The sequence below is a fragment of the Limanda limanda genome, chromosome 22 (genome assembly GCF_963576545.1).
Source record: "Limanda limanda chromosome 22, fLimLim1.1, whole genome shotgun sequence".
Taxonomy (NCBI): Eukaryota; Metazoa; Chordata; class Actinopteri; order Pleuronectiformes; family Pleuronectidae; genus Limanda; species Limanda limanda.
In genome coordinates this window covers 11,622,732-11,650,635 of record NC_083657.1, presented here as the reverse complement: position 1 = coordinate 11,650,635, position 27,904 = coordinate 11,622,732, and the positions used below count along the sequence as shown (strand labels likewise).

Below are 27,904 nucleotides of genomic sequence, written 5' to 3'. Positions count from 1 at the left end.
CCTATTGGTCACCTCCCGAGCAGCGGGGCCTGCCGCTGATTGGTCGAACTCTCGGGGCTGAGGAGTCCGGCAAAGTGTGGAAGTGAAGAGGAGGAGGAGGAGGAAGTACTTTTTGAAAAAGATGGAAATGTGGAAAAGCAGAGTTTGAGCCGAGTTGCGCTGAGGAGGAGGTGAGTGTCCCGCTTCCGGTTTGCTCCGCGGTGATTGGACTTGTTTACCAACAACATGGACGTCACTTGTTAATCCTCGTAGGAAGAGAAGCTGCTCCTGTTTGTTCACCGACATCTAAACACCGGCGTTCTAGTTACCTAGCAGCCATGAGACACCTTCACTGTCAGTTGGTGTCGGTTGGTGAGCAAACGTCAACATGTCCGTGTCCCTCTCCGTCCGTAGCTGCTGTTACACTTGACTTCTCTGCGCTTCATTCTCACGGATGAGAGGTGAAAATGGCCGAAGCGACTGAGTGTCAGTTTGTGACTCGTCCCGAGTGTCTGTGCTGAGTCTGTGATACACTACAGACTGGTTGTTTTCAGGGTGAACCACAGACTTCATGTTAAAGAACCGAGAGAGAAACGTTAACGATCGTTTACTCGATGACATCACACGGCAGTTGGCGGTGGGCAAGAGAGGCAGAGCGGAGCAGCGCTTCCGGTTACGTTACAAAATGAAAGCACTGTTAATAGATGTTATAAATATGATTAGTTAATTAGATCAGATATTGTTTTGGTTTAAGTCTTCATAACGCGTTACAACATTTAATTACTGTTGGTTTCCTCAAATAACCATCACGTTATGTTTGTTTTTGTGCGGTGACAGAGAACCGGAAGTCAAACCGTAGCCCCATCCCGCTGTCTTCTCACTGATAAGATAAGAAAAGGTAGATACTAGTATTAGGAAAAAAAGGATAGGATAAGACTAGATAAAATAAAGGTAAGATAAGGAGAAGATAAGTTAAGATAATACTAGACAAAGATAAAACAAGGATAAGGTAAAGGTAAGATAAGTAAAGGAGAAAATGTACCTTTATATGAAAACATACATTCAATGCCTTGACATGCAGCTTTACACAATCATTACCGAATTTGGGATCAGTAAAGTACATCCATCTATCTATCTATATACTGACTGATATTAAAATATAGGCGCTAGATAGGTATAGAAAACACTATTATATGAATGTAAACAGCACATCCAGCCACGTGCCTCCAATGGGCCATCACACTGCACAGCACCCACAGTCAAACACTAAAATAAGGCTCTGTAGTTTTTGTGTTATTTTGCCTTCTTAAAGACTGAGTGACAAATGCAGACGAAAGCATAACCCTGTTGTGAGTTCATTCATCTTGTGACTCCTCTCAGCCATGCCCGCACAGCCCCCTGTGAGGGAGCCCGAGGAGGAGATGGAGGCGGAAGGAGAGTCACAGCTCCCCGAGGCCAACGGAGAGGTGGAGGAGCCGAGAGAAAACGAAGGGAGAGGAGGCAGAGAGGAGACCATGGAGGAGAGCATGGAAGAGAGGGAGAGCGACCTGGACGAGAGTGAGGAGGAAGAGGAGATGGATGAGGAAGAAGAGGAGAGTTCAGGTAAAGTTAGAAGTGCTATGCTAATTGTGTCACCGGACTAAGTGGAAGAAGAGGAGAAAAATTGAATTTTCATTGTTTCTGTCTCTGTCGCTCTGTCCCCTGTGAAGAGATGGACGATGAAGACTGCCAGCGGAGGAAGGGGGAGTGTCTAGACGAGATGTACGATCTTGAAAAACTATTTCAGGATGTGAAAGATAAGTAAGTAGAGTCGGAGCGGGGGGTGGACCTACTCCACAGATGTTTAGTGAAGGACAGCAGAAGCAGAAGGAGGAGCCTGACGTCAGCGTGTGGTTGCAGGTTGTTTCGGGAGCGGCAGAGCCAGGTGAAAGTGAAGCTGGACGAGCTGCTGACAGGGAAGGCTGGAGAATACAGAGAACCGCTGGCGGCGCTGCAGAACAGCATGCAGATCCGAACACAGGTGGCCGGTACGTGGCTGGTGGTAAACATTTTCATTTTCTCAAAAAGGAAACAACATCCTCCCGTCAGAACCAGAACTTTGACAGCTCGTCGATTAACACATAAATAATCCCTCATTTGTTTAAATCAGTACAAAAAGTGAATTCTAAAAACAGTTCTGGTTTTATTATGGTGCTAAGTTATGAAATTGAAGGGCGGCAACAACTTACTCTATGAATTAAAGATATGAGCCTTTCACAGCTGCATTGGTATCAGTGTTTATGTTTGCAGGTACAATTATGTTCATAGAATAAACAATACAGTAAAGAACATTGCACTTTGTAAAAGATATGTTTCATTTCTAAATTCCAGTTCTATAAATTTGGTTGTGTTTGCATTTTGTGTTTTTTATCCTTGTTTATACTGTAGTTAGGTTTTTGGATAAACTCTAAAATATCAAGCCTCAATTATCATCAATTTCTTTGCCATAAGGGTTAGATAACTACTTCTCAGGAATCATTGGCGATGTTTCAATATGCTTATCAGCCGATATAAAGTAAGAAAAGAAATTTCCAAATCTTAACATCTGTATCGGGCTCCAAAAATCCATATCGGTCAGACTCTACTATTTATGCTATGCCCAAAAACGACTATTAAAACTAGACTTTGTATCCTGATGTAAATGTATAAGATGTGCTGTCCAGTCCACAATGATAACCCTATAACATGTCCCTCTGTCCGTCTGCATGTCCAGGAGTGTACAGGGAGTTGTGTCTGCAGGTGATCCAACACAAGCACGAGTGTGAAGTGCAAGGAGCACGGCAGCACCTGGAGGTGACGCACACACAGCAGGAATACAGCATACCCAATACTGCACTGAGACACCGGAACTATTGCAATACTGAAACTGCGCGTGTTCGCGTGCACACTTGTGTTACAGAGCGAGAGGTCGCTGCTGTTCGATGCCATGAAGACCGAGCTGCTGGAAAAGATCCGGAGACTGGACGAGGACAGAGAGAATACAGACCTCACCTCGGGTACACACACCTTTTTATTGTGAACATCATGTTATTTCCTTTCTTTGTCCCTTTAGTCCACTGCCAGAAGAGATTAGGTTTCATATGAATGTCATGTAGTGAATGTGATCTGTTCTTATCTCAGAGTGGAGCGATGAGACGAGGGGCAAGAAGTGTAAAAGAAAGAATCTGCCGGGTCGCCTGGAGAGAAAGAAGAAAGTAGCTCTGGTTTCAGGTAAAAAATAAAGATCCTACTCTTCACATTTAAACTGTTCTAGTAATCCCACCATTTTCATATTTTAAACTGCCTGTCCATCTCACAGGACCTTTCATCGTCTACATGTTGAGCGACATCGACATCCTCGAAGACTGGGCCGCTATAAAGAAGGTGATTTATTCCTTCCGTGTTTGACCTTTCATTTTTAAAATCATTCAGCTATTTTGTGTCCAGATGTTTCGGAAACGTTGTGTGTTTTCCAGGCAAAAGCAGCACTGTTGCCGCTGAAAAAGAAAACTGAAAGTGAGTCTACCTCTCTCCTACACCACACGCTAAAACCACACCACGCTGTGAAGCTTCAGTCTCTGACGTGTTCTCAGTTTGTCTTTCAGAGCGGTGATGACACGAGGGTCCCAGTGGCAAAGACACCAAACTGAACACCCGCACTCACACATTCCCAGCTCCTCCCACTAGCAGTCCCAGTTTTGCGCCCTGGACTGAAGCCCGGCAGACTGTCGCTACTTCTTTACGCCTTTGACCCCAACAAGCATCTCTCCTGTTCCTTTGTTATCTATTGCTATTTAAAATAACTTCCTAGTGATATGTCCACCGTGTATTTATAGAATGATTTCGTAATGATGATTAAAATTTTAATGCTTTGTGACACAACTCTGTCTCGACTTTGCATCTCTTTGTGGTTTGTGTTAATATTTAATTACTGCTGTTAAGTAACTTTAACATTTAAAAATATTCTCTTTGGTGTAATTTTACTTATTATGGAGCATTATGGTCACTGTTCGGAGGAAAATAGGAACATCAAAATATTTTAAGAATAAAGTTAGATTGAAATTAGTTAGATTAATCACGAAAAAAGTTTTGAATATGTACTCATTTATTTCATGCTGAGTTCTGGATGTATGCTTCTTTTTTATATCTACTCAGACTTGAATACTTACAACTTCCTTAAATACACTAAATCTAACAAAAAGCAACTAAACCTGTAGCTGCAACTAAACAACAGTAACGCACAAGGAACCAAACTAAGGTGAACAGCAACAACCACAACACAAAATGCAGCAACCAACAAGTGACACAGCAAAAGCAATAACCACAACATAAAGCTCACACACACATACACACTACACACAACGTAAAGTCATCTCTACTGCCACACTCTGACCCACACTTGTATGTAAATGAATAAGCACGGCTCAACAACCACTAACAACCACAAGAGACACACACAACTAAAGAGATGACCACTATTTTAAATCAATGGTGAGGAGACAAATATAATCACACTTACTTCACCTCCTGGACGTTCAATCCTGGATGAGCCCCAAATTGTGACGTCCCAGCACTGGGGGGTCCTGTGGGGACGAACATCACTCCACCACTGACCCAGATCGACTGCAGGAAACCTTGAAAACAACAACAACAATGGGATTTATAAACACACAAATATCACAACTAACAAAGAGGCAAAGGAAAAAGCAGCAGTCCCCAAACTGAAAGCACAGAACATGTCTAGAAATAAGACCCAACGTAGCCATGTAGACTGAATTTACACCTTGGGTTATAGCACAGTTCCTAGACACATGACAGTTAAACTTTTAAAAACACTTGGCTGGTTCCCACTTGCACACATGAGAACCTGTGGATTACTTCATAAAAAACTCAAAAGCTGTTTAGTTTGTCGAGTCTGGGCTACTGTAAAAAAACATGGCGGCCTCCGTAGAGAGGACCTGCTCCCAATGTAAATATAAAGTATTTAAACATAAAGGGCCGATTCTAGGGTAAAGAAAAGAACAACTCATACAATTTAGATGATTACACACTAGTGAAAACATCAGAAGGATTATTATATTCCCTTTCTACCACTAGATCCTTTTCACCTAAATCTTACACACTGAATCTTTAAGTGAATCTTGTGTTCATCACTTGTCTCTTCTGCAGCCAAGTGGATAAAAATGGTTATTAGTATAATAAGCTGTGTCAAGAGACTCACCTACAGGTTCAACAGATGGATGACATAAGCAATTCTCACTCCAAACAGTCACAGAAGTAAATCCAGGGATGTTGACTGAGCAGCACAGACACAACACACAGGTGGGTCACAGACTGGGGCAGGTGCAGACAATCACAGGAGCAGGAAACAGGATACAGACAGGAAGTAAAAGTAAAAGCACAAGGAAAGAAGAAACCAACAAATACAAAAAATACAAAAACCTGGTCCACCAAGAAAAAGATTCACAGAGATTAACCAAAAATCTAAAAAAAACTGTTAATAATTCAAAAGGAGTCAGTTTAATGCATAAACCTAAAATAAATAAATAAAATTCTTAATATCAAATGTGTTGCCCACTTCATAGACCTGAATTGGTGACTCAATGCTAATGAATTAATTGTTTTTATTTTAATTTAAGTTAGCCATTTGTATTTGAGTTGCACAAACTTAATTCATTTGCGTGTTATCCATTGAAGTCATTTTAAAACTAGGGGTTGGTTACACTTTGATGATATAAGACTGATACTCACCACCTCCCCCCATCAGCCCTGTTGTCAAGGTTACGCCCCCAAAACACATGAACGTGCACTGACTGACACTTCTGACTGCTGGAGAACTGTTCCGTGACTCCCTAACAGGCCATCATCCCTGCTTCATCACTGACTAATGATTCTACTCAGTCAGAATGAATTGATTTGTCGTGTGTATTACATACCAGGGCCACAGACACTGTCTTTTTTTCTGAGGACTCTTTTAATTAATCTAATGGCTTTGGAAGCGTGGAGAGGTTTTCAACAATTAACATAAAAAATAACCTTGAAGTTGGTTCAGCATCTTTTCAGTGTAATGTCTGTAAAAGAAACTGAGCATCTTAACGAGGTCTGCTTCTCCACTTCATGCACAGGAGGTTTCACCAGTGTGTGTGTGTGTGTGTGAGACTGACTCGTTGAATCAGCTCCCCTGTTGTTCTGTTTCTCCGGTTCCTTCATCATTAACCATCCAGAGTTAGGAACAGTTTTCATTCTCACTCTACAAACTGTTTACTCACCTGTGGAAAGTCTGCAATAACATATACACATACATATGAAACATACATACATTTAGTTAAGTCAAGACTTTCTCTTTATGTTTTCATTCACAAAACACAAAACTTCACCCTCCTCTTCTGCTGAGACTGTAGAAAGCTTTTCCCACACACATTATATTGGCAAGAGAGAGAATGAAATGAGAGGAAAGATATATGTGTTTGGAAATTGTTTATTTGACACAAAAAAGAGGAGAGGGAAGAAATTCACATGCATGTGCAACGAAGAAGCAAAAATCTAGGGGAATGAAAAATAGTTGTGCAAGTCAGTAAAGTGCTTTTTTTCTTCTTCTCTCAACAACACGTCAAACCACACATGCCGTTTTATTTTCAGTTATGATTTATGTTTTTGCTAAATATATTTTTAGGATCTGTTGATAATGACAGCAAATCTTCAAGGGCCCATTGGTGGTGGGTGTAAAACATATTTTATTCATTTGCTCTCTCTTGATTTGTTTTTGCTATGTTTTCAACTGCATTTGTTGTTATAGTCAACACGATTACACAAAAACTCCTAAATTGGTTTCTATGATATTTTGTGGAGCAGTGTGAAATAACCGAATGAGAAATAATCCGTTAAATTCAGGATTTTATTTAAACTTTCTTTCAAATTGTGATACAGGACATTTTTCAATACTTGAATTAAATATTGAAGATTTTCAGTGTGTACATTTTGGTGCAATTAAAAATCTAGTGAATTGAAATGTGATTTCATAAGGGGACTACTGATTCTTTTTGAAGCTGTGCAATCTACTGAGCACCATTCTAGCTGTCTGCAGTCCTCTTCCTCCCTTACCTCTTCCTCCTCTTCTCTAACCCCTCACCCCACATTCCTTCTATTTCCTGGCTGCCAAACAAAAAGGGTTTCAGTGAGGAGCCTGCCTGTTAAGTTCATGACATGTAGGATGCTGCTCCCCTCTCTCACACCCCCATCTCCTCCTCCTCCTCCTCCTCTTCCTCTCCTCACAGCTGCTTGCTGAGCTTGCGCGCCTGCCTCTCCCTGGCCTCGAAGGCGGCCTTGGTGTCCAGCAGCTCGTCCAGCTGCCGGCGGATGAACGCCATGTCGAGCTGCGTGGCCTCGCACTGCTCCCTCAAGGCCGCCGACTCCACCCTGAGCTGCATGGCGGCCATGGAGAGCTGCTCGCTGCGCTCCCGGCACTGCAGCTGCATCCTCTTGGCGTCGTTGAGGAGGGACTCCACGCTCACGGCCACAGACTCACACTGATCGCGAGACATGTTCTGGAAGAAGGGAGGGACAGAGGTCAGCTTAGGACGTGGACAGGATGAGGGCAGAGGCTTAGAAAAACAGAGACTCAAAGTGTAAATGTCAAGTTGAAGGCCGGTCGGTGATTAAAATGTGAGATTGAAGGACTTCGGCTCTGTTCTCCACAGTTTTTGTCTGATTTGGCAGGAAAGCCGAGCTCTCCTGCCAAAAAAGCAGATCAAGTGAATCAATATGTCACAGTGACGAGCGCCGCCTCAGATCAACAGGTTTACAACAGAACATTTGATGTGTGGAGAGTGAAGTAGCTCAAAGAGGCTTATCACAGCTTAGCTCGGTCTCCACTGTCCACTGCTCTGCTCACTCTTTCACTCCTCTCCCACCAGCACTCAATCTCTGATGCAGGTTTTTCCTCCTATTCCCTCTCTCATTCATGCGATCTTACATCCACACATCTTAATATTAAGAGAGATGAAAATGTCTCACCATAGACTGCAGAGTCAGATTTATCACGAGCCTTGAGGGGGATCCCTTCTCCGACTCGAGATTCAAAGAGTCCTCAGCGTCCTCCAGAGTGCTCTCTCTCTCCTGTTGGTCGTCCTTGATAGTGTTTCTTTTTATATGAACTCCTCTTTCGCACAGACCAGTGAAGACTTCTCTCTATTCGTCTCCTGGCGTGTCTCTCCTTTCTTTCTCTCCTCAGTGGACGTTATCTTCCACCTCAGGGACGTCAGGTAATCCACAGAGATTACGCAGTTAAGGTGAAAGACAGAAGGAGTCCTGCTGGAATAGCAGGAGTAAGCTCATCCTGTCTAGTCTGATCTGTCTGGCAACTGCTGTGAATTAATGCAGCGGCATTTAGACGCAACATCCCTACAGTCTCTATGGCGATCACACGATTCAGAGAAGGGGTTCGGTTTAAAACACTGAGTTCTGGATGGAACAGAAAGATATGTCTACTGTGTCCACTTGGCACTCAGTTCAAAAAATACAAAGCAAAGAGTGTCAGGATTTGGGCAATTTGGGAAAACATGAATTACACCTTAAACTCTAAAGATAGCAAATTAACTAGGCAGAAAATGTGACATTGACCTTTGACCTCCAAGAATCAACAGGTTCCTCCTTGAGTCAAACTAAACATCTGTGTTCACACAGGAAGATAAATGGCATCAAACTAAAAAACAGTCATAATTTTGAGAAACTAAGTCATTTGTTTTAAATACTATGTTGTTATTTTTATATATTTTTAGATTCTCATTATAATGGATTGAGAGACTTGTTTTTAACAGAGTGGCAGGGTTGAGTTTCTATAGATCTCAGGTCTGTAATGGTGACAGTCATTGCATCATTTCCTTGCTACAATAATATGATTGCGGAGCAGAAAACAGCTTTTGCCAACTTCTTCTCTCTGTCGCCCCCAGTTAAAAAACTTTGAACAGCGAAAATGAAAGAGTGACTCTGGTCGAAGTCCAAGTCTTTACTCGTTATCCCCCACTAGAGGGCGACACAGCTCAACATATGACTTCCCATGCCTCCAAACTTTCTTAGACTGTGACAAAGCTGAGTTACAGAAAACTTTACAAATGCTACGGCAGCAAAAAAGAAAAGCACTTTAGGTCATTGTGTTTAAACTCTTTGGTTTATTTTAGCACATGTGTCAAGTAGCATCAGCACAAATAATCAACTGTTTGATTTCTGGACTAAACAGCCCTGAAGTGCATTCACTCTACAGCACATGATCACATACAGTATCTGATAGAAGTAACACTGAGTGAACATAAAGTACAAGTTAGAAGAAGAAGTGAGGGGTCGGAACAGACACAACAGCAGTGGCAAATTAAAAAGAAAGGAAATTGCCGAATTCAATTATTTTTCATAAATAAAGAAAAAAGAGAACAAACATTATTCCAACTGGGAGGAACCGGACGTAAAAAATTAGAAAATGTTTGAAGTAGGAAACTAAATCTGCAAATCACAACTAAAGTACAAAATCTGAGCCCACTGGTGAAATATAACCAAATGCCTGTGATGATCACATCCTGTTTCTAAGTCATGTAAAAAAAAAACAAAGGCAGGATTCCACATTTCTGTGTGATCCAGGTCTCAGACGTTGAAAATGGCTTCAAGGTAAATGTGGTAAAGGGTTAAATGCACATATCAGCAGTTCAATCTTTGGAAGTGTGCTTCACACACACACCCTGAGGCACACACAAACGGCTCTGCGAACTATTACGCTTCATATAACCCTGCTCAACAGGACGAGGTGGCCGAGTGGTTAAGGCGATGGACTGCTAATCCATTGTGCTCTGCACGCGTGGGTTCGAATCCCATCCTCGTCGGTGAACAATGTTTATGTTGTTCTTGACAGCGCCTCAATCCGCCACATTTACTCACAATTTATCGCAAGCATCTTAATAATAACTTTGTTGGCATTCTCTAGAACACTGAGTGTATTAACCCTATTTCCATATCTGGCTGCTGTGTGTTTGTAAAACCTCTGGGACGCACGTCCTCACTGTGGCTGCGGGGGTCGGTTGAAAAAGGGCTCGGTCTCCGCAGCAGTCACCCCCGGGTCGCCAAAGAGCCCACCGGACGGCCCGCCGAACCCCCCCACGAGCACCTTCGCCCCAGGGCTGTGGCGCCGCTGAATGAAGACCAGGATCCCGATGATGAGCCAGAAGAAGAAGTTGACCCACACCGCTGTCTGTTAGGGAAACACAAGAAATACCTTATTTCCCTGGCTTTGAATTAAAGTGCAGAGGTTTCTGAGGACTAGTCATGAGGATAAAGACATTAAATAAAAGAAAAAACTGACCTCAGCCTTGTACAGACTGTTGTAGAACTTTCCTGCTCTCAGAGGAGTCGCCCAGGTTCTAGTCTGAGCCTCCTCACAACTTGACAGACAGAAACAGATCGCGTGTTAGGAGGTTGATATAGTGTCTGATATTAGGCTTTCACAGACACATCAGTATCAATGTGAAGGTTTGCAGGTGAGGGCTGATATGAAAATATATTTCACAGAATTGACAATGCAGAATTTATATCGTTATTGGCATCGGTCCCCAAAAGGCAGGCAGGTCGGTCAGTGACAGAGTCAGACAGAGACTCCAGCCAATCAGGAAGTAAAACTCTGTGGTTTTCAAATGTTGGTTTCATTTGGGATTGGTTTGTGAGGCCTTTTGGTTGTTTGGACGTGTCTGTGCATGCATGTGATTCTAGTCGCAATATCCTTTGTGTGTGTGTGTGTATGTGTGTGTGTGTGTGTGTGTGTTCGTTCCACCTGGTAATGTTGGGAACGACTTGTAGCACCGAGTTGCAGAGCGAGTCCCGTCCGATCTTCAGAATGCAGCCCGTGATGAGCAGGAAGAAGAGGAAAACGCCGCACACACCCACAACCATGTTCATCCACATTCGCTCCCTGTGGAGAGGAGGAGAAACAGTATTCTTATTTTATATTCCATGTTTTGTTACCTCTTCATTCTGCAACTTCAGTGATTCAGTCTGGGAAAGCAGCAGCCAAACTGTATGAAACCATCAAACTAAGCTGCCTTAATGTAGTTTATATATTGTGGGTTTGATGCTGTCTCATGTCAAAACAAAAATACACTTCACAAATAAAGACGTACAACCAACCAGCTCATATAGGGTTAATAAATAAATCACAACCATCACATGTTTTGTCTGATTGTGCTACTGGCATTGATGAATTCATTTAATTGACAGTAAAATTCATACCTGGCTGACCTCATGTACACATGTGACCTAATCACATTATAACATCGACATATACGGCAGTTAAAAACTACGTCATGATCAGACTATGCTCTGCAGAGGTACAGAAATATTGATGGAATATTCTATTAGCAACATCATTATCTTATTCAGAGTCAGGCATATAGTCAAATTATTGCATTGTTTGACATGTTACAGAGCACAGTCTGATTACGTCATATCGTCCGACGACTTGTTTAAAGTGGAACTCAGGACATTTGTTGCCAAGCAGCTGGAAACTGTCGTCTGTCACAACATGCTGTTAAAAATTATTATGTAATTGGCAGCAATACAGCTGTATTTTTGTTCTCCAACATATAAAAACCACTACAGTAGGTTTTCTGTGACAGTTACCAGCCAACTTAGGACAAATGAAATCTAAAAAGATGCCTTTGGGGGGCTTATAATGTGAGATGATGAGAAAATAATCACCTCCTGAAGTCCCCGTCGATGCAGAGGGTGTACACCCAGTACAGAGACAGGGAGAAGCACACCACTGCCACCATCACCGAGATGGCCGACACAAAGTAGCACAGAGAGGGGGAGCTGGACGACTGGATCCCGATGAGGCCGGCCGTCGCATTGTAGTTGACCAGTCCGTACAGCATGCACAGACCTCCGAAGTTACCCTGGAAGAAGAGACAGGACAGACATTTTTGAGATTTTATTTTGTTATTGACATTTTCGAGAGAGAGAGAGAGAGAGAGAGAGCGAGAGGGAGAGTGAGTGAGTGAGTGAGAGACAGAAAGAGATAGATAAAGAGATAGAGCGAGACAGTGAGAGTGAGAGTGAGAGGGAGAGTGAGAGAGTGAGTGAGTGAGTGAGAGACAGAAAGAGAGAGAGAGATAGTGAGAGGGAGAGGGAGTGAGTGAGTGAGTGAGAGAGACAGTAAGAGAGAGAGAGAGAGAGAGAGTGAAAGTGAGTTAGTGAGAGAGTGAGTGAGAGAGAGACAGAAAGAGATAGAGAAAGAGATAGAGCGAGAGAGTGAGAGTGAGAGTGGGTGAGTGAGTGAGTGAGAGAGAGACAGAAAGAGATAGTGAGTGAGTGAGTGAGTGAGTGAGTGAGTGAGTGAGAGAAAGAAATAGAGAGAGATAGAGAGAGAGAGTGAGAGTGAGAATGAGTGAGTGAGACAGAAAGAGATAGAGAGAGAGAGAGAGAGAGAGAGAGTGAGTGAGTGAGAGTGAGTGAGAGAGGGACAGAAAAAGATATGGAGAGAGTGAGAGTGAGAGTGAGTGGGTGAGAGAGAGACAGAAAGAGATAGAGTGAGTGAGTGAGTGAGTGAGTGAGTGAGTGAGTGAGTGAGTGAGTGAGTGAGTGAGTGAGTGAGAGAGAGAGAGAGAGAGAGAGAGAGAGAGAGAGAGAGAGAGAGAGAGATTCTATCATAGAGAAGCATCCAAAGTACATGATTCTTCTTCTTTGGTCCCCATGAGGACGACTGATCAGTGTTTATACAGGAAAGGGACCTAAGGAGGTAACAAAAACGAACACACACACACACACACACACACACCAGTATCTGTCACATGACTGTTATTAACTCGCACGCGCACATCCAGCATTTACGCTCACGTGCTCGCGCGTTTCCTGATTAAGTTGAGGAGGGTTGTTTTTCTCAAGTACGCAAATAGCGTACGATGAGCGCAACTAACGCAACGAGGAAGATGATGGAGATGATGAAGATGACAGAGATGACACAGCTGGGCAGACAAAGTGAAAGCGCGTTACTGACAATAGGTGACACATAGAAAGTAAAAAGCGTAAAATACATTAAAAACAGAGACTTGACCTGATGTTACCGTAATATCTGAATCCCCGTGAAAACGAATCAATTAAACTGACTAAAAACGGAGTAAAGTGCTTTTAAAAAAGTGTCAAAAACAAACTGACGTTGTTTTGTCTCTTGTTGCCAACTTTTCCTTTCACTTGACTCACGCGCACACACCACAAAAACAAACACGCCACCGGGCGAGTCCACCCGGAAGAGAGGGGGGCAGGGGACGGGGGACGGGGACACAAATGGACCGGGCTAATTCCTGGAGTCACCTGCACGATGGTGGCGGAGGCGGCGGCCACGATCCCGCACACGAAGGAGCTGGCGTAGAGAGCGAGCTCCAGCAGCAGCAGCGCCGTCAGCGACTCCATCCTCCCGCCCGGCGTCACTCAGTGAGCAGCAGTGTGGCGCTCCGGAGGCAAACCCGCCGCACACACACACCCGGCTTCCGCTGCTGGCCTTCAAAATACACACACACATGTGACGCACTAATACAAACAAATGTGCAACAAGACATAAGATTGTGTTTCTAAAGCCTCCATCAATCCTTTAACCCTCCATTGTTTCATTGAATAGTCTTGTGAAGATTTCTTTAAGGGGCTACTTCTGCATTTACTCCTTATACACTTACATTTTTTCACTTTAAACTTTTTATTTTCACTTATTATTCTTTTTTCTTCATATTTATATTCATTGCCTTATTATCTGTTCTCGATAATATGTCGAGTAAGTATTTCCTCCCGGATTAATAAAGTCTGATTCGATTTCCTGGAATTATCGTCGACGTATACTCCCCCTCACACATTATCGTGTGTTGCAAAAGTCGCATCATTAAATCCAGATGTTTCCGTTGTGATCTAATAATCATCTTACCTGCCTCGTCCTCCTCTGGTGCCACGCTTTAAGTTTGAAGGTAAATACACTTGATTTCCGGTGATAGATCGGAGGTCTTTCCCTCTCTCTCTCTCTCTCTCTCTGGGCTCCTCTCGCTCTACAGTCGACCTGCCTCAAGCCTCGCTCCTTATGTCTAAGTTTGGTAGTTTCCTACAGCTCCGGGTGTTTATCTTCCAGGAGAGGAACTGCCGTCTCCTCAGCTCTGCCAGACGTGCGTGCTAATCGTGCAAAAATGCGTAAAATTAGTCGGTTTTGTCACTGACAGGGTTGATAACCGGGGACACTGGGTGTCATACAAGACGATTTCCTATGGGTCAGGAGCTGGTTTCATCCCATAACCCAGAAATATCAAGTGGAAGCTGTGGGAAGCAGTGAGAAGAGAGGATGAATGGGTGAAGGGATGTATGGATGTATGGATGGTTGGAGGTAAGCGATGATGGATCCCCTTTAAACAGCCCCATACAAGCATGCAACCTTAACATGAAGGCCTATAACACATTGTCCTTATATGGTACCAACTGTTGATAGAATATTATTAAATATAGTATAATATAAAACTATACGCAGTGGGCTATCATGTGGCTAGACTTAGTCAAAGGTCGAGCTACTAGAGGATTTAAAGTCATACTTGAATTAATGGTGGCTACTGTGTGTGTGTTCGTGTGTGTGTCTGTGGGTGTGTGTGTGTGTGTTGGCTGGTAGCTCCTCCATTCCCAGAGAGCTTAATCAGACCTTGTGACTTATGTCATACGACCGTGCCTCTTTCTGTGTGGCCCCCGTCGCCGCTTCCAGACCATTCAATTCACTTCTGCTGCGGAAAATAGCAAACCCACAGAGAGGGGGGGGGACATGATTTCAGTTTGACACGTTTCTGCATTTATACAGGAGCTGTCGCATTACTGCAGTTTCTCTTTAGAGCTCATCAGTTCTCGTATCACCTTCTAGAGAATCTGGTGGTGTGCAGTCTATGGTAAGAAACAAGGTTAAAATGTGTGTCAGGCGTCTGTAGATAACTGGATAAGTTGTGTTGTGCAGGAAACCCCTAAAATTAATGACATTTCATAGACATATGCAGGCCTACACACACGTATGTTGAAATCTCAGGTCAATACAAGTCATGAGAATAAACCCTGGAAAGCAGGAGTATTCAGAGTAGAGGAACAAGAATAAAGGTATAGGGGCAAAGTAAAAATGAACAAGTACAGCTGTAGCTAATGTAGCTTTTGTAAAAGTACGAAAATCAATGATGTGGTGCATTTCCCCGCTATGATTGATTTTCCTCGGGGGGGGGGGGGGGGGGGGTGCACAAAGTAATGCTAGACGATATTCAAAGGGGCCTTTTTATTCCAGAGCTTCAACGCCAGTAACAGCTGTACAAATGAATTGGTCACTCAGTCTTGACATTAAAGTATTTTATAAATAAATACCAACTAGTTCTGCAAGTAACAATGGCCTGATATAGAATTGGCTGAAATCTGACCCTGGATGATTTTCTGATTTGGACAAAGATTGTCAAAGAATAAGTGAGATAAGAAATTTTTGCATTTATATTTATGATTTATGATTCTGCTGTTATTATGTTGAACCTTTTCATTCCAAGATAAATACTCAAATACCACCAGGTCCGGTTATAAGAATCTTCTAGTTTGGATGCTTTTATACTAGAGAAACTGTGTGTGTGTGTGTGTCTGTTGTGTGTGTTTGTCTGTGATTGTGTGTGTGTGTGTGTGTGTGTTTGCTGTCTCAGGTGGCTGGACTTGTGCTGATCCTCTTCCAAAACCATCATCCATGTATTAGCATCAATGTGTATGTGAATTTGTGCGCTGCTATGGTTGTGTTAGATTAAAGGATTAATGTATGATGGCATTAGTGTTGGCTACCAGGAGATAGTGTGTGTGTGTGTGTGTGTGTGTGTGTGTGTGTGTGTGTGTGTGTGTGTGTGTGTGTGTGTGTGTAAGTGTGTGCGACATCACACCAACACGAGCCTGCTATCACTTTAATTCACTGTTAAGTTATAACATCAAAATTCACCACAGCTGGATTGAGGCACAGATATATACGTTAGAGAATACAGCGTGTATGTACAATATAAAAGAGAGAGAGAGCAATAACTGCAATGAAAGAAACGTACAGGGTTACAATACAAAAGTGAAATATAGGAAACATGCATCTGAAAACACATCACAAAGAGTTTACATATGGGCTTTTATCATGGAGCAGTCAACCAACCGTAAATAGACTGAAAGAGTTCTCCATACCTTCTGGAAACAAATATTGATAAACACTATTTGTGCAACTGGCCTAACACGTTTAGCTTCACGTTCAAGTTATACAAAAGCATAAGTATTTCAACTGTAAGAGTACAACAAGGAAACAACAAAACATTCAGCTTAAACATTTTGAGTTCAATATATTGTCCCTCTCTGAACAGAATTTTAATTACAGTTAGATTACATTGTACAAAAGCTTTACAAAGCTTCATAATAATAATGTAATATTAAACTGAGACCGATACACAAGCAAAACAAATCCACTGATGGACCCACTGACCTGTAGCTTCAGGGTTTAAAAAATAGTTGGCAAATCATCCTGTTGTTTTATCAATGTAGTGTAAAACCATGAACACTCCTAAGGGAGGGTCCAACTTAAATATGTGTGATTGTTTGGTTTGTAGGTGATTACACGCCAAACTAAACTTGTCAGGTACTCAGGGTTCTGGACTCGGTTTGATGAGTGAAAGGATTCATAAAAACTTCCCTCATGTCTTACATGAACTGTAGTGATTTACAATACATTGGCAGGGAATGTATTTAACGACCTGCACAGGGGAAAGAGGGCAAATGCCTGGGGCCTCTGAGAATGGCTGAGTACATTAGTCCACAGCCCCTTAGCTTCTATGATGGATTATGTACAGGAGACTGCAAGGACACCCTGGTAAGAAACCCCCTGATGAGGCCCCACTAGCTTTCTGCCAAAAGCTTGGTAATGTTCGAGAACACGAGTTTGCACTTAAACAATACTTATTTTACTATAAATGATGTGCACTTGGTTAATAATAAAATAATTGAATTTGAAGATTGGAATGATGTGTTTTGGTGTCACATGTCTCTTGGATGTGAACCTCACCGATTTGTAAACACCTGCCATCTCGTGGTGACACACACCATTCTACTGTAACTATATATATATGTGTGTTTTTAATGATAGTGTAATGAAAACCTGTTCGTCCGTGTAATCAGACCTGAGTCGCAGCTCTGTGATCTCACAATCCCACTGGCGGCTGGACAAGGTTTGGAAGAGAGGAAAATTCCCGCTCGGCCCATTCCTACCAGTTCAATGGTATGGTCACATTCTTTGATAAGTGCAGTCACAAGACTCTCATCCGCAGCACAGGGCCGCGAGTGTGTGGGTCTGCTTCGGTCCACGTGTGCTGCTCCCTGTACACTGTCACGCAAAAAACATCTTATAAACCTAAATGAGCTTTATTTTTCTACAGGGTTATGAATAATGAGGAACCAAACTGTAGAGCCGAAGGTTTTTCTCACGGGCTGGAATTGTACAGTTTGAGGATGATTGTGTGTTGATCCCTTCTCTCAGTGTGTTTGTTGCCAGATCCCTGCAGTTCCCTGGTCAGCCGACAGGGCAGCCGGGCAGTCTGAAGGCGTCCGGCACGGGACTGTCGAGTTTACAGATGATTTTATAAATCCCTTTCTTCCAGCAGGGGTCGCTGTCCCTTCCAGTCCAAATGGCTGAGTAGAACTCCCTCAGAGCAACTTCCGCTACTTCGATGAACCTCTCAGGGACCTGCGGAGAGGAGGCCGGATGTCAAAGGGCAACGTACACCTGCGTCTACACATTAGGGCTGGAAACGGACTAACTCCACACTCTGGAGTTAGAGATTTATTTTGGAAAATGTGTCTCCTGTCAACTCTAATCTTTACTTGTAATACCAAAACGATGTTGTTATATAAAAGCAACATATTGTCATCATAATTGTCATATAGGTTTCATTCAGTGTGCTGCTATACCCAACGTGTCTGTATCTAACAGTACAATTAAAGGCACCATCCTACCTTGTAGTGGGAACTGTAGCTACGTGCTTATACATGTACATCAAATATATAAATATATATATATATATAGAGAGGGAGAGAGATAAAATAAAATAACTATACGCATATCACAAGGTGCAAAATAAAGCCTGCACACTTCTACCAATCCGTACCATAGAGAGTTTCATTAAACGTCAGAATGGAAATAATAATACGATTAAAACCCCAATGCTCTTTTGTGTGTGTGTAAATTAAATATGAAAATTCAAACATCATTGACGGTTGAAAATGAACGTGAAATTAAACCAATCGAAAAAAATAACGTCGTTTCCATGACAACGGTATACCGGTGCACGTGATCACAATGAACTTGGCACGGCATCATGGCCGGTTAGCTCAGCTGGTTAGAGCGTGGTGCTAATAACGCCAAGGTCGCGGGTTCGATCCCCGTACTGGCCACTAAGTTTTTGAAGAGGTTTCTTTCCGCAATACATCAACAACACTATACAGCATAGACGTCATATGCAAAACGCGAACGAACACACGTCCAAACTTTGAACATTTACATGTACTATACATATTAAATAAATACTGTGGTGAGCTTCTGTATGAACCATTTCCTTCATTCAGTCTGAAGTGTTTTTAAAAAAGAGCTTCATTTTCACCAGTGGTTAGCTATAGCAAAGTACATTTACTTACTTACTGTACTTAAGTACATTCTTCATGTATCTGTACTTGTACTTCAGTAGATTTATTTCCAGGTACTTTTTCTCCACTACACATAATAGCAAATATCTGTACTTTCTAAAGCACTTCATTCCTACAATGCACTGTGGTACATGTTCACGTTGTCCTTCATATTTTTAATATAATATATATATATATATATATATAATATAGTAAAGTAATCTATACAGTAGGCATCGCTAATGAATGATGGAGTTGTACTGGGACTAGACTACTCTCAGCAAGTACTTTTACTTTAAAGACTTTTAAGTAAATAAAAAAAAGTACTTACTTTTACCCAAGTAGAAAGGGGAATGTGGTGTATTAACTTTTAATTGAGTGCATTTTGTCTATTTGTTTATATATATATATATATATATTATTTCCTTCCTCCACCACTGATTTTCATTCATGTTGCCCTGCACGAGAAGGTTGTGCCATTCAAAACAGAAGTTACAGCTTGTACATCCTATTGATATATGAGTATATACATTATAAAGCATTGATGACATAACACGCATGGAACCTTGGGGTGATCCTGTGTTCACAAACGAAATGCTCTGACCCTATTCAACAAAAACCAAGGTCCCCACTCCATTAAATAAATAAACTGTACTTGCTGCACTATAAGGCTTAAAGCAGCCATCCAAGGACAATATGCAGTTCTACAAACATTTAGTTGAAGTAGACACACAGTCCATACCTGGTAGATGTTACTTTTGTTGTAGTGCATGTTGAGGATGCGGTACAGCTCCGTGTCGCGGCCCACTCGCATCTGAGTCTCTCTGCTCAGACGAGGTGCTCCATCCCTGGGAGACACGGACAGCAAATTAATTTTAAGTCAGCTATTACAAAAATGCACGATGTTAGTAGTGTTAATTACTATTACTTTTAATTAACACTAATGTATGAGGCATGATTAACTGAGGATTTTTTTTACCTCTCGGCTCGAGATAATGATGATCATTACATTCACATTTATTAATATTTAAAACTGATCCAGTAACAGAAGCAGGAGGGCTAAAATTTAATTGGCCTAATAATTACAAAGAATGTATTCTGTAAATTAAACACATTGAAAATAAAATTAAAAATTATCTTTAATAAATTTGTCACAACTAGCACGAGCCTAACAATGAAAACTATCAGATAAAATGGAAAGAAGTGAATAAACCATGATGCTTCACTCTGTTCGTTAAAACAGGAAAGACAAGAGCATGAAATAACACTGTATTCTAATGATATTGCAATTTGTAATTCTTTATTCCTACAAATGACTGAATATGCAGGGCGACATATGCACAGAGTCAGTACCAGCATGTGAGCAGTGGACTCTTTTGGCGGCAGATGAGTTTAACGTGAACCGGTGCCAGGCGGAACTCACCGGGTGAGAGCGTCGCGGACAGCCTGTCGTGCGAAGCGCTCCATCTGGATGTAGAAGAACTCCCTGAAGTTACTGAACCATTTAATCATCTGGGAGGTCACACAGCGGTTGAACTAGACAGCGAACAGGGAAACAGCAGGGGAAGAAGTGAGCGGAACAAGACAGCAACAGAGCGCTGGGGCTCGTTAGTTAAAATGCATTTCAGCGTCAACAGTGACTCATCAGTTTGAATTCAAAAAGTTACATTTACAACCTGTAACATTCAGCGTAATATACCAAATATTAGCAACTGTTTTCTTTTAATGAGAATGATACTTTGGATTGTGATTTGTTGAAGAAACAAAAGCCCCTCTATGACCATAATATTTATGAGTCACATATCAATCAGCTGGGTGATCGCAACCAGAAATAAAGGAAATATATTGGTGTCATATATGTTTTAAAATAGTGCAGCACAAAAATGTTTTAAAGACTAAAATGTATGAATTTTTGACAATTTTCTCAAAGTAAAGTTCGATATATTTTAAATATTGCTTACTATTATTTATAATAATTTTATTACTCTTATCATTTATTTTATTAAATGCATGAAATATGCACAGTATTATCAGCAAAATGTCATTTAATGCATTGGTTATGGATACTTATATATATATTTTGCTTTGGTTAAAAGTCATGAAACTTATCTAAATAAGTTCAACTAAATTAACAAATTTACAGTTACAGAGTGAAATTTACAAAGTGAAAGTAATGTGTTAAACATGATATCTTATCAATAGAATTTCATGAAATAATGTTATTAAATGTATGTAAAAGCATGAATATTGACAAAAGTCAGTCAAACTAAAAGTGTCCAAGCCATAGAGCAAATTTAACCGTGGCATGGTGAGCCAAGAAAAAATATTTATCTGTAGTAAATTTCAAATATGGTTTTGAATGAACTGTAGCTCCATGGTGGACAAAGTGTTTCTCCATCACACACACCTTCACATCAGGGAAGTACGTCTTGAGGGTGTTGGAGCTGGGATAACGAGCGTAGAAGAACATGAGCTTGGCCTTCTTCAGATGACAGGGAGACAAACCCTCCTGGGTGTATACATGAGGCCAGTCAAGGAGATACACGCATCACACACACACACACACACACACACACACACACACACACACACACACACACACACACACACACACACACACACACACACACACACACACACACACACACACACACACACACACACACACACACACACACAACACACACACACACACACACAAACACACACACACACACACACACACAAACAAACACATATACATAGACACAAATGCACACAAAAAAGGATATTCCCCCAGCGCTCATGTAAAGTTCCCCTCCGTCCATCCCTCCGCCTCCTCTCATCCCCCCGTCCCCTCTCATCCCCCTCTCCCTGCCCCCGTGGGCGTGCCGGGCGAGGGCGGGGTCCAGGTGGCCGAGCAGGGAGAGCGGCGGGAAGGAGGGGTGGGACGCCGGGTGGGACGAGAACTCCAGGAAGGGGTCGGCGTTCAGGTAGTCCTTCCGGGGCGGCGGCATGTGGGGGAGCTGCGAGTGGTGGAGGGCGCGGGAGAAGAGCTGCTGCATGGAGTAGTGCAACAGCGGGAGGGGGAGAGGGGGAGGAGGAGGTGGAGGAGGAGGAGGAGGAGGGTGAGGCGCGGGAAAGGAAGAGGAGGAGGTCGAGGAGGAGGATGAGGTGGGATGGGAGGAGGGGTCCTTGGGCTGCGACGTTGGAGGCAAGAGGGGAGGGTGAGAGAGGGGAGGAGGGCGAGGTAGTGACGGGTGATGATGGAGGGAGAGGTTTGGGTGAGAGGGATTCAGGTGGGAGGAGAGGGGCGGGCCCAGGAGCGGGTGAGACTTCCGCATGTCGGGTGAACGCTGGGCAGCCAATGGCATCGTCAGGTCCGACGGCTCGGCCCGGTGCACCGGCCCCCCGACGCCCCCCCCGTTCCTCATCTTCTGGAGCTGCTTCTCTCTTTCTCCGTCCTGCCCTCCCACCTTCTCCTCCTTGCCCCTGGTCTTCTCCTCCCCTCTTCCTCTCGTCAGCAGTCCCATCCACACGCCCCTCTCCCTCCCTCCGTCGTTGCCTAGATCGGACGGGAGGAAGGAGATGGCGGCGGGCGGAGAGGAAGGAGGGAAGTCGGTGGTCTCGGTGTAGAGGCGGAGGACCCGGTCGATGACTCGGGCCACAGCGCTGCCCAGCTCCAGCTTCAGCGCCTGGGCGAACTTCTGCCCGCCCTCCTCACCCTCCTCCTCCATCCCCCCATCCCAGTCTCCTCTCACCAGTCCTCCACAGTCCAACCACAACCCCGCTCCCTCCATCAGGCCCTCCAGGTGCAGTCCTCCCCTGCCTCTCTCCATCCTCCTCTCGCTCTCCTTGGGCCTCTCCTCTCTCCGCTTCTGGGGGTGGAAGTTTTCAAAAGGGGAAACGGAGAGAAGCGAGAAAGACTCCTTTTCCGTCTCTCCGTCGTCAATGTCCTCCTCGTCGTACATGCCTTCTGTGATGTCCTCCTCCTCCTCCTCCATCATCACCACCTCTCCATCCGCTGCTCCTCTGTTTCCATTACTGCGCCTCCCTTTTGTCTCCTCATCTGCCATGTGCTTTTCCCCAAAAGCCCTCCATACTTTCTCCTGCAGGAGCTGCAGTCTCTCTCTCGCCTCATCCAGCTGTTCTTTCAGCTCTTCCCTCTCTCGTCTCCTCCCCTCCCGGCCTCCCGCACGTCTCCTGCCTCCCTCGTCGGCCTCTCCGTCGGCCTCTCCGTCCCTCTGACGACTCTCCAGTTTCATCCTCTTCACCTTCAAGACGTCCTGGCTCCACTCTGCTGCGAGGACGGCGTCACTGTGCCTCTTCTTCACCTCCGACAAGCTCTCCTCTCCCTCCAGAACCCCTTCCTCTCCTCCTTCACTCCCCTGCTCCACCTGTGCGTTCCTGTCTCCTCCACCTTCCTCCAAATCTCGGCCTTCAGGGTGTCTTGCGTTGAGCTGTGCTCCACTCCTCCTGGATGCTCCCCCGGGCTGATGGTGGTGGTGGATGATGGGGAAGCCGGGAGGTCTGAAGGCCGGAGGAGGGCGACCTGCACTGGGCTGGGGGTGGACTCCAGAGAGGTCCGTGGAGCTGAGAGTGGGAGTGAAGGCGTGTAACTGGGAAGCGGAGTCGCCGAAAAGATCTGTGGGTGAATCCATCGCTGAGGGAGAGAGACAGAGAGAGAGACAGAGAGAGAGAGAGAGAATAATGACTGTTGTTGCTGAAGTTTAAGGTGTTTTGCAGAAGCTTTGAGTGTTTTGCAACCGATTACCTGCAACAATTTCCCCGGCACAACTCTGTTCGAGTACACTTCAGTGGCAAGTTCAGCAACATTACAAATAATAGGTATACTTGTGATTTGTGAGGGTGTCTCTATAGTCATGCCTGTAGATTCTGTTTTTTTTGGCAGTACATCTTTGTGGTACACACGAGAGAATGGGGGTCTAGAAGTCTAGAATAATCGAGAGACGTCAATGTGAACAGTTTACTTTGGAATCATTCTGTACAAAATAAACTGTCCTCATCAAAAGTTTGAACAGTGAATTCTGTGGGTGATCCAGCCAAACAGGAAACTGAGAGATGCTGCTTTTGAATTTCTAACTTTGTCGAGGAGGTGATGTTTTCACTCCGGTCCGTTTGTTTGTTTTTCTTCAAAATGATCAGATATTTTCTTAGGGGACTGATATCTAGGGACAATCTGATTTTCAGCATTGTGAAATATACATAATTTCATATAAAGTCTCACATTTGTGACACCAAAACCACGTGCGTCATATGTCCGGGTAATGTCCTCTGCTTACCTGGACGGCGAAACGGGTCACGGTTCTATCGAAGGACACACTTCCACTTTAATGGTGAAGAGAATGAGCTGCAGCGTCCGTGTGTAGAGCTGAAAAATACACAAACACACACATTGAGAGTTTAGATGAGTAAGATTAAGTTAAGACAAGGGCCAGAGGGATGGTCGTCTCCTCTCTGGCCTTCAGTCTTGTCATGGGAAGAAATGGAGAGCTGCAGCTCCGATCCAAACTCGATGGAAGACAGGGACACGGAGGGTGTGAGTGCAGGTCAGCAGACCGGGGACCAGGCTATGAGCTGGTGGTGCAGTAGGTTAACATCTGGCTCATGATCTTTGTCACATATCAGCCTCGTCTTTTTACGCTGTCTTTCCTGTTTCTCTCCATGATTTGGTCTTTAAAAACGGCCATCGTCACAAACATATAATGAAATGGACTAATAGATCCACATCAAAGCTCCTAGTTTACTACACAATAATAAACACGTGTGGATGTGGATTCTGGTACTGAGTATAATAAAGAAAGAGCACAAATCACTGAACATTAAGGGTGAGGTAACAGCTGTGGTGTTATTGGATACTTTAGTGTATGATTCTGCATGGTTTCCCTACAATACCTGGAAAAGCTTGTAAAACTAATGCATTTCACTATTTAACCAAGCTCCAACACACACATCCCCCATTCCATTTTCCTTTTTCAGTACGTAACCTTCTATCCCTCTGGACGCCCCTTTCCCCCCTTTCCTTCCTCTCTATCCCTCTCTCATCCTCTCTTCCTCTCCTCCCTCTGTTATCAGTTCAGGCAGCTTGTTAAGCACTGTTTGATCAGAGTATTTACCATCAAACACACAAACACACGCACACACACACACAGGCATACACATTCGCACAAAAGCGAAAGAGGCTTGAGGGAGGGCTAACAATGGTCAATGGTCCTTGGGGAGAGAAATGGAGTGAGAGAGCGGCATGTATGTTTGCGACCGTGTGTGTGTGTGTGTGTGTGTGTGTGTGTGTGTCTGTGTGTGTGTGTGTGTGTGTGTGAGTGTGTGTGTGTGTGTGCGTGGGTGGGTGTGTGAGTGTGTGTGTGTGTGTGTGTGTTAACAGTAGTCCTACTTAGCTTTGATAACACCCCTAATCCACTTCAGATGGATACACTACCACTCGCCCAACAACGGAGAGAGGGACGGATGGATGGATAATGAAAATGGACAGATGTGAGGACAGACTGAGAGAGGTGCAGTCAGCGGACGACAATACGGCAAATGTGAACACGCGGGACACACAGACACACACAGACACACACACACACACACACACACACACACACACACACAATTTATATACACTTGATTTTTACTGAAAGCAATTATTATTATTTATTATAAGATAGATGGATAGATGGATAGATAGATAGATAGATAGATAGATAGATAGATAGATAGATAGATAGATAGATAGATAGATAGATAGATAGATAGATAGATAGATAGATAGATAGATAGATAGATAGATAGATAGATAGATAGATAGATAGATAGATAGATAGATAGAAAGATAGATAGATAGATAGATGAATAGATAGATAGATAGATAGATAGATAGATAGATAGATAGATAGATAGATAGATAGATAGATAGATAGATAGATAGATAGATAGATAGATAGATAGATAGATAGATAGATAGATAGATAGATAGATAGATAGATAGATAGATAGATAGATAGATAGATAGATAGATAGATAGATAGATAGATAGATAGATAGATAGATAGATAGATGGATAGATGAGATAGAAAGATTGATAGATAGATGGATAGATGGATAGATGGATAGTTGGATAGATGGATAGATGGATATATGGATATATGGATAGATAGATAGATGGATAGATGAATAGATGGATATATGGATAGATAGATAGATGGATAGATGGATAGATGGATAGATGGATATATGGATAGATGGGTAGATGGATGGATGGATAGATGAATAGATGGATAGATGATAGATGGATAGATACCAGTGCACAGGTCCCCTGATGCAACATGAAGAGAATAATCCTCCTATAAATAGCTAAATATCAATTATTCAAATGCCCTCTCTTCTCCACTATAATACAGCCCAGATGGTGAGCCGGCCAATGCGCTTATATCAGGGACAGATTAGCTTTTCAAAGCCAGTGGAAAGCTGCACCAAATACAAACACACAACCAGCAACCAAAAACGAAAGCTGTTAACCGCTAGATTATGACTTAAGGCCGGTGCACTTGGGCGGCTGTGGAGCTGTCACTGGGAGGATGGACAGGACAGGGGGACGAGTGCTGAATTAAACACACACAAGTTGCTGGTATTAAATAATGTGTGTCAGTAAATTATTTTTTTCCAAATTCTAATCTGGGTTTATGTGTTGACGGAACATGTGACCAAGACATAGGCCAGCGGGGGGGAAATCGGAGGCTAACAGTTTACATCTCTAATCTAAAATATTCTGGGTCTGTTGGCCTATTTGCATACTTTTATTCCTGTATTATATGTATTACATGATAACAACGTATTGACATGTAAATACACATACAAATCATGATGGAATTAGACTGTGTCTGTTTTTAATATTCAATATTCTGTCTGGGTGTATAAAAGGTCACTCAGTTATATCTATAATTTTGATATTGATTAGTCTATATTGTTGAATCAATCAATTAATCCATCCATCAATAAATGTATCTATTTAATTGATATTTAGCTATTTATAGGAGGATTACTGTCTTTATTGTGTCTCACTATTTTGATATTGATTAGGTAATATTGTTCTTTCTTTCTTTTTATCCATCTATCTCTCTCTCTATCTATATATCTGTCTAATTATCTATAACTTATATTTTGTTATGGATTTTTTATATAAAAGGATCTATCTAACTATCATCTATCTATCTATCTATTCATCTGTATGAATAAATAAATAAACGAATGAATAAATAATCAAATGTTTGAAGAATGCGCGTGGCAGCATCTGCCGGCAGCACTGTGGCCGCTCTCACGCACGAGCTGTCACTTTGTGTGCGAGTGCGTGTGCGCGCGCCCGTGTGGCGTCCTGTGACTAATTGGCAGCGGTGGACTAATGTCGCAGAGCAACAAACACAAACACACACGGACACACACACACGGATGCTGTCACACATGAAGCTACTTTACAAGAACAGACAGAACTCACTGTGAGCTGCGGACAGGAGCTCCAGCGGCGGTCCCTCTCCCCGGGAGCTTCCACTTCCAGCGGCCGCTCTGTGAGAGCTCTGCCTCGGTCACTTCAGCTGCCACCGGCCGGGCCTCGGAGCTCAGTGCGGAACCAGCCTCTCTCGCTCTCTCTCTCTCTCTCTCTCTCTCTCTCTCTCTCTCTCTCTCTCTCTCTCTCTCTCTCTCTCTCTCTCTCTCTCTCTCTCTCTCTCTCTCTCTCTCTCTCTCTCTCTCTCTCTCTCTCTCTCTCTCTCTCTCTCTCTCTCTCTCTCCCCCCCTCTCTCTCTCTTCTCTTTTATTTCTTCTTTGTTCCGCAACTCTCTCAAAATGTGTCCCCCCCCCTCCTCACCCTCTTCTTCTTTCCCTTCACGCAGCTCCTCCTCTTCTTCACTAGTTGTGTCACCGTGCGGGTTCGTTCTGCTCCCGCAACAATCCCGTGTTCATCCTCACGCGCCGCCGCTGCCTCCGGTGTGGAGTGGGGGGGGGGCGCGGTGGGCGGGCGAGAGCTGTGTCCACTTGACGGTCCGGTCCCTCCCATGCTGGCATGAACCACACACACACACACACACACACACACACACACACACACACACACACACACACACACACACACACACACACACACACACACACACACACACACACACACACACACACACACACACACACACACACACACACACACACACACTGA

The 27,904-nt window shown here is 43.4% G+C and overlaps 3 protein-coding genes and 2 non-coding genes across 11 annotated transcripts; 3 read left to right on the top strand and 2 right to left on the bottom strand.

Moving 5' to 3' along the window:
- Positions 1 to 28: 28 nt before the first annotated feature.
- Positions 29 to 3,879, top strand: brms1 (BRMS1 transcriptional repressor and anoikis regulator). 3 transcript variants are annotated; one of them, XM_061066265.1, is made up of 10 exons: positions 29 to 170; positions 1,360 to 1,581; positions 1,689 to 1,779; positions 1,879 to 2,006; positions 2,732 to 2,811; positions 2,918 to 3,014; positions 3,139 to 3,228; positions 3,317 to 3,381; positions 3,474 to 3,513; positions 3,603 to 3,879. In XM_061066265.1, exons 2-10 carry the CDS (start codon positions 1,362 to 1,364, stop codon positions 3,608 to 3,610), a joined length of 819 nt encoding a protein of 272 aa, XP_060922248.1. In that variant the 5' UTR covers positions 29 to 170; positions 1,360 to 1,361; the 3' UTR covers positions 3,611 to 3,879. The 3 variants fall into 3 exon arrangements, with proteins under 3 accessions (XP_060922248.1, XP_060922247.1, XP_060922249.1); XM_061066264.1 differs by having other exon boundaries at positions 3,591 to 3,879; XM_061066266.1 differs by lacking the exon at positions 3,474 to 3,513.
- A 5,265-nt stretch (positions 3,880 to 9,144) lies between these two features.
- On the bottom strand, positions 9,145 to 14,039 carry tmem179ba (transmembrane protein 179Ba). 4 transcript variants are annotated; one of them, XM_061095941.1, is made up of 6 exons: positions 13,940 to 14,039; positions 13,339 to 13,525; positions 11,728 to 11,924; positions 10,805 to 10,942; positions 10,340 to 10,418; positions 9,145 to 10,228 (listed from the first exon to the last, which is right to left on the bottom strand). In XM_061095941.1, the coding sequence occupies exons 2-6, from the start codon at positions 13,435 to 13,437 to the stop codon at positions 10,037 to 10,039; spliced, it is 705 nt and encodes a 234-aa protein (XP_060951924.1). In that variant the 5' UTR covers positions 13,438 to 13,525; positions 13,940 to 14,039; the 3' UTR covers positions 9,145 to 10,036. The 4 variants fall into 4 exon arrangements, with proteins under 4 accessions (XP_060951924.1, XP_060921969.1, XP_060951925.1 ...); XM_061065986.1 differs by lacking the exons at positions 13,339 to 13,525; positions 13,940 to 14,039 and adding an exon at positions 13,183 to 13,227; XM_061095942.1 differs by lacking the exons at positions 13,339 to 13,525; positions 13,940 to 14,039 and adding an exon at positions 13,082 to 13,166.
- On the top strand, positions 9,782 to 9,863 carry trnas-gcu (transfer RNA serine (anticodon GCU)). The gene has a single exon. It is a non-coding gene; the product is annotated as a tRNA-Ser (tRNA).
- Positions 14,040 to 15,942: 1,903 nt separating the features above from the next.
- prox3 (prospero homeobox 3) lies at positions 15,943 to 27,352 on the bottom strand. 2 transcript variants are annotated; one of them, XM_061095760.1, is made up of 7 exons: positions 27,191 to 27,352; positions 23,982 to 24,070; positions 21,471 to 23,341; positions 21,107 to 21,220; positions 20,123 to 20,235; positions 19,442 to 19,547; positions 15,943 to 17,764 (listed from the first exon to the last, which is right to left on the bottom strand). In XM_061095760.1, exons 3-7 carry the CDS (start codon positions 23,337 to 23,339, stop codon positions 17,591 to 17,593), a joined length of 2,376 nt encoding a protein of 791 aa, XP_060951743.1. In that variant the 5' UTR covers positions 23,340 to 23,341; positions 23,982 to 24,070; positions 27,191 to 27,352; the 3' UTR covers positions 15,943 to 17,590. The 2 variants fall into 2 exon arrangements, with proteins under 2 accessions (XP_060951743.1, XP_060951744.1); XM_061095761.1 differs by having other exon boundaries at positions 21,107 to 21,214.
- Positions 18,398 to 18,471, top strand: trnai-aau (transfer RNA isoleucine (anticodon AAU)). Its single transcript has one exon. It is a non-coding gene; the product is annotated as a tRNA-Ile (tRNA).
- Positions 27,353 to 27,904: the final 552 nt, after the last annotated feature.